At 48.2% G+C, this 6,000-nt stretch overlaps 1 protein-coding gene across 1 annotated transcript; it reads left to right on the top strand.

The window, feature by feature from the left end:
* Window positions 1-3,584: 3,584 nt before the first annotated feature.
* On the top strand, window positions 3,585-5,463 carry LOC118667345 (putative tripartite motif-containing protein 75). The gene has a single exon (XM_036330451.1). The coding sequence runs from the start codon at window positions 3,779-3,781 to the stop codon at window positions 5,039-5,041; it is 1,263 nt and encodes a 420-aa protein (XP_036186344.1). The 5' UTR covers window positions 3,585-3,778; the 3' UTR covers window positions 5,042-5,463.
* The last annotated feature ends 537 nt before the right edge of the window (window positions 5,464-6,000 follow it).

The raw sequence follows: 6,000 nt of genomic DNA, 5'->3' as shown, positions 1-6,000 counted from the left end.
ACTGAGGGGCAGCCCTAGCCGGCTTGGCTCAGTCGATAGAGTGTCAGCCTGCAGACTGAAGGGTCCCAGGTTCGATTCCGGCCAAGAGCACATGCCTGAGTTGCAGGCTCGATCCCCAGTGGGGGGCGTGCAGGAGGCAGCAGATCGATGATTCTCTCCCATCATTGATGTTTCTATCTCTCTCTCTCATTCTCCCTTCCAATCTGAAATCAATCAATTAATACATTTAAAAAAAAAAAAAAAAAGAACTGAGGGGCAGTGCTGTACAGCTTTTCCGGGACCATAATATCATCTGCAGCCCCGGAGGGCAAACACCAAAGCCCATTTCCTGCCTTCTCCTGACCTCTGCTGCTTATCACAGGGAATGGGTTCTAAGGTGACAAGAGGAGGGAGCCAGCTATGAGGGCATCCGGAAAGAATTTGCTGTGTTAAAGGGGCTCATCTGGATCCACTTTGGTGAAGTGCAGCCAACATCAGGAAGTCAAGGAAGCCTCTCGATACCCTGAAAGTCATGCTATCTCTGTCTTTTTACCTTAACCCACTGGCTCCAGGACGCCCCAAGCTATGGATAGGGCATGGTCGGCAGAATAATGGCCCCCCAAAGTGTTCACACACTGTAATCCCAGAACCTGGGAATATGTTGCTTCACCTGACAACAGGCAGTTTGCTTCGGGGAAGAGCCTTTAGATGGGGAGACCATCCTGTTTTATCCTGGTGGGTCCAGTCCAACCAAATGAGTCTTTGTGCGTTTTTTAATCTTTACTGTTGAAAGTATTACATATGTGTGTCCCCCCCCCCCCCCCATTAACCTCTCCCCACCCCCCACCCCCCTGCAATCACATGAGTCTTCGAAAGGGAGACACTTTCAGGACCATGGGGAGAAAGAGATTCCGCCTGGAAGAAGAGGCGGAGATTCGGGATGAGAAGGACTCCACCCAGTTGCTGGCTTTGAAGTTGGAGGAAGGAACCCTGCGCCCAGGAGTGCAGGTGGCCTCTAGGAACTGGAAAGGAGAGGGAACAGGCTTTCTGATAGAGCCTCCGGAGAGCTCGGCCAACACCGTGACTGGAGGCCAGTGAGACCTATGTCAGACTTCTGATCAACAGAGCTAGGAGATGAGAAACTTGTCTTTTTTGAGCCACTAAATTTGTAGTAATTTATTACAGCAGCAATAGATGAGTTTCCCGAACTGTAGAAGAGGCATGATATAAAGGAAAGAACATGCTATTATGGGTAAAGAAGACAGCCCTGGCCACTGTAGGTGACTTTGGGCAAGTCACAAATTTCTATCTAAAATATGGGATTGTCTCAACAGTGTCTGACATAAATCAAGGATGTGATTGCTGCCGATATAGTAGGTATAGATTTAGCAAAAGCGTCTTTAGAAGTCTCGGTAACTTCAAGTCACGAGGGAGAACCGTGTGCCATCTTATAGCACTATGGAGGAGATTGGCAGCCCTTTGATCACTGAAGCCAAAGTGTGTCCGTAGGTCTCCAGTGACTTGCCCCAGGCCTCTCTTTGGCCCTGTCTTGAATGGTGATACAGAAAGCACATTCACAGATGCTGATGGTAAGGAGCTAGGCGCTATAATAAAACAAACAAACAAAAAGAGAGTATACCAAAAGGGAAACTCAAGATTCAAACATTAAGACGGAAAAATGAGCCTTAGCCGGTTTGGCTCGGTGGATAGAGAGTCGGCCTGTGGACTGAAGGGTCCCGGGTTCGATTCCGGTCAAGGGCACATGTCCGGGGTACAGGCTCGATTTCCAGTAGGGGGCGTGCAGGAGGCAGCCAGTCAATGATTCTCTCTCATCATTGTTGTTTCTATCTCTCCTGTGGGAAGCCACCTATTGTCTCCACTAGCAGAGAGGTGTGGACAAGGAACCCGGGAAGGCTGGTGACCCTTGATGTCCTGGCAAAGGTCAGGGCTGTGCACCCACTGTTAGTCCAGACAATGGTAGCTGAAGCAACTTCCCCATTTATTATTATGTAAATCCTTGCTAAAGGGCAAGTCTGCCTGTTACTGGAAATTGCCTGCCTAAGGGCTATGGGTGTATCCCAAACCAATAAAAGGTTGGTGAGGCCTGAGCACCAGTGGGAGTCCTTCCCCTTGAGTTGGACTTGCCCACCTGGCCCCCCAATATTTCCAAATGTCTCGTCTCTTTCATTTGTGTGTGGCCCCTCTTCCAGATCCTGAACCCTGAACCACGCAGGATGTGGGGGGACAAACACATAAACATTACACACTCTCCCTCTCCCTTCCTCTCTGAAATCAATAAAAATAAAAAATTAAAATTAAAAAGAGCTTACAATTGAATCAGAGAATTTTGTGAGGACCAATAAAAACCTTATTAAAAAAGGGGGGGGGGGGATGATGGTTCCAAATCACAGAACAAACTGTAATAAAGGTAAATAACAGCGAGTATTGATTGAAAAATGAAATTTGGGGTTCAAAAATAAGTGACAGAAGCGTGGAATGGAGGAGGTCTGGCTGAACAAAGCTTATGTACAAAGCTTGAGGAGAAAGGCAGTTACCAGGCATGCTGGAGCTCGAAGGGGTCATAGTGAGCCCAACCCACTTACCATACAAATTAGGAAACTGGGCTCAGTAGGTTGTAAGTTAATTATGAACTAACCTCATGCCTGTGAGGGCTTGTGACAAAAGTTTGTCCCTATATGGTTGATTTCAGAGAGGAAGGGAGATGGGGAGAGAGATAGAAACATCAATGATGAGAGAGGATCATTGATTGGCTAGCCTCTGCACACCCCACCCTGGGGATCGAGCCCGCAACCCAGGCATATGCCCTGACCGGGAATCAAACCGTGACCTCCTGGTTCATAGGTCAAAGCTTAACCACTGAGCCACGCCGGCCAGGCAGGCCTACAGCACTTTTACTAAATATGTCACACATTGTGCCAGCCACACTTACCAGCCCCTTTAAAGGGGGTGATTCCTGCTGATGAGGCAGCCTTAGGCCCCCAAAATTGTATTATGTGACCCCCAACCCCTCTGACCTCAGCTGTTTGGGCAACTGACTCAAGCCTGTGTCCTATGGGGTGGCCTGGCCTGAAGTCAGAATTATAAACTTTTCATTCAGGAATTTTGCCGGAAGCGGGTCCATCCTTGCTGCTTGACACGGTTGCTGCAGGGAAGAAACATATGCACAGCATATGTCTCGGGGGACCTGGCGTATATGGCATACTGTTCTTGATGTGTTTGCTCCCCTTCTTGGCGCTATGTGTTTTAACCAAGGTCACCTCTTCGAGAAAGGTTGTTTCCCCAGGTAGGGATTTTTCCCTGAAGTTAGGGAGGGAATAAAATCCCTTAACTAAGTGCCAGGCGGGTAGTTAATCACTTTAACTACGAACAATCATGCTTAAACTACATAATCTTTACTCCCTGGAATGAAGATAAGAAACGCCCTAACCTTTGGAAAAGAAATTGACAGGATTAAAATCAACTGGTATAAATACAGATTTAACAAAACAATAAAATACAGAACCTGGCTACACAGAACTTGTCTGGAGATCCTGGCTAGAGAGCCTGGCTAGGCTGCTGATCAACTGAACGCTGTCTCCGTGTCCTTCGCCCACTTTGTCCACACCTTTGGGAACCCCTGGACCTGCTGGGGTTGGACCCCAACATCTGAGCTGCCAAGGGCAGTAGTCCTCCAGCTACATTGATTGGCTGCAGGTGGGCAGTGGAGCTCCTCTAGGCACCCACCTCTGTAGCTAAGGACCTCACAGGACACCAGGGGCTGACCGTAATTGACAGAGAAATGGCAGGTGAAGGAGCTGTGGCAAAACTCCAGACTGAAATCAACGGTCCCATCTGCCTGGATAACCTGAGAGACCCTGTCACCATCAAATGTGGGCACAACTTCTGTCGCTCCTGCATCGAGAGGTCCTGGGCTGATGTGCAGGACAGGTTCCCTTGCCCTGTGTGCCGTCACCCATGCAAAGAGAGGCACCTGTGGAGCAACACCCAGCTGGAAAGGATGGTTGACATGGCCAAGCTCCTCCAGATCACAGAGGCCAAGATGAAGCAGCAGGAAGAGAGGCGCTTGTGTGAGAAGCACAGCCAGGCCCTGACCCTCTTCTGCGAGGAGGACCTAAAGTTGTTGTGTCCCCTGTGCACTCAGCCCCCTGACCACCAGGGCCACCACGTGAGGCCCATGGAGGAGGCTGCCTCTCATCACAGGCAAAAGCTCAGGAGTTACATTGAGCCCCTGAAGGAGCAGCTGGCAGACCTTCAGAAACTATTAGCCACTCAAGACAGGCAACAATCAGAACTGAGAGAAAAGGTGGAAAAGCAGAGAGCAAAGTTAGCCTCTGAATATGGGAGTGTGATGGCATCCATAGAGTGTGAGCAAGCGGCAGTTCTCTCAAGGCTAGCTGCACGAGAGCAGCACATTCTACGGAATCTCACTGCAAACGAAGCTGCATTTTCAGACCACATTTCCAAACTTAGAGTTCTGCGAAAGGAGATGGCAGAGACGAGTGTGGTGTCAGATGTGAAACTGCTGATGAACATCAAGGGTGTCCTCCACCGTTGTGATAACCTAGAACCTCCAGATTTCTATTGCGTCAAGTATAAGAGAGAAGAATTCAGTCTTCCTCCACAGTGTTCGGCCCTGCTGCAAATCACGCAGACATTTAGAGAAGAAGTTACTCTGGATCCCGAAACTGCACATGCTCATCTGCTTGTGTCTGAGGATAAAAAGTCTGTGACATTTGTGAGGAAAAAGCAAGGAATTCATCGGAATCCAAAGGGATTTGCAGACGACGCAGTTGTCCTGGGCTCTGAAGGGTTTGACTGTGGCCGACATTACTGGGAGGTCCAGGTGGATGACAAGGCTGGGTGGGCCGTGGGGGTCTGTAGAGACTCCCTTTCCAAGGAGAGAAAGCAGCCCCTGCTCAGACGGGAGAAGAGATGTTGGGCGATTCAGCTGCAGGACGGTGACTATGTGGCTCGAGGGCCTGTTCCTGTCACCCTTGTGCTGCAGGAAAGGCCCAGAGGGATGGGCATCTACCTGGACTAGGAGATGGGTCACGTTTCCTTTTACAGTTTGAATGACATGTCTCACATCCATTCCTTCAGGGATACATTTTCTGAGGTGCTAGAGCCTTACTTCTATGTCGGGTGTGATCCCAAACCTCTTACCATCCGTGCTTTAAGAGATTAGGAAGGATGAACTGTTACTTTGGTTCATTTTCTTCCTGTGACTTATAGGCAGTAGGTAGAATTTTTTAAATGATAATTTTATTGTTACTTTATTTTTAAATATATTTTTATAGATGTCAGAGGGAAGGAAGAGGGAAAGGGAAAGAAACATCAGTGATGAGAGAGAATCATTGATTGGCTGCCTCCTGCACACTCTGGATCCAGCTCCCAACCGAGGCATGTGCTTTTAACTGAATTGAACCCAGAATCCTTCAGTCCACAGGATGAAGCTCTAGCCATTGAGCTAAACCAGCTGAACCTCTACCTGGGGAAACAACCTTTCTCGGAGAGGTGACCTTGGTTAAAACACATAGTGCCAAGAAGGGGAGCAAACACATCAAGAACAGTATGCCATATACGCCAGGTCCCCCGAGACAAATGCTGTGCAGATGTTTCTTCCCTGCAGCAACCGAGTCAAGCAGCAAGGATGGACCCGCTTCCGGCAGAATTTAAATGGGAGAATATGGAGATGACCACTCAGTTCACAGTGGGAGCTGAAGGTGAAAGGTTGCATAGAGTCTACTTCTGTCTACAGAGTAGAGTCCTCCACAGAAAGATGTTTCTATCTCTCCCTCTCCCTTCCTCTCTGAAATCAATAAAAATGTATTTTTTAAAAGTGGTATCTCATTATTACTAGTACATTAAGTTGCATGTCCCTGACTCCTAGTGAATTTGAATATATTTTCATGTTTATTAGCCAGTTGGATTTGCTCTTCTAGGAATATTAGATCCTTTGTATATATTTTTCTTCCCTTCCCCTCCCAATCTTATTTTGAA

This window comes from Myotis myotis, unplaced genomic scaffold (genome assembly GCF_014108235.1).
Source record: "Myotis myotis isolate mMyoMyo1 unplaced genomic scaffold, mMyoMyo1.p scaffold_m19_p_12, whole genome shotgun sequence".
Taxonomy (NCBI): Eukaryota; Metazoa; Chordata; class Mammalia; order Chiroptera; family Vespertilionidae; genus Myotis; species Myotis myotis.
The sequence above is the reverse complement of the archived record's forward strand: the minus strand, read 5'-3'. Positions and strand labels throughout refer to the sequence as shown.

Bases quoted from the DNA above. Each gene is read 5' to 3' on its own strand.
- LOC118667345 (XM_036330451.1), top strand. From the start codon at position 3,779: ATGGCAGGTGAAGGAGCTGTGGCAAAACTCCAGACTGAAATCAACGGT.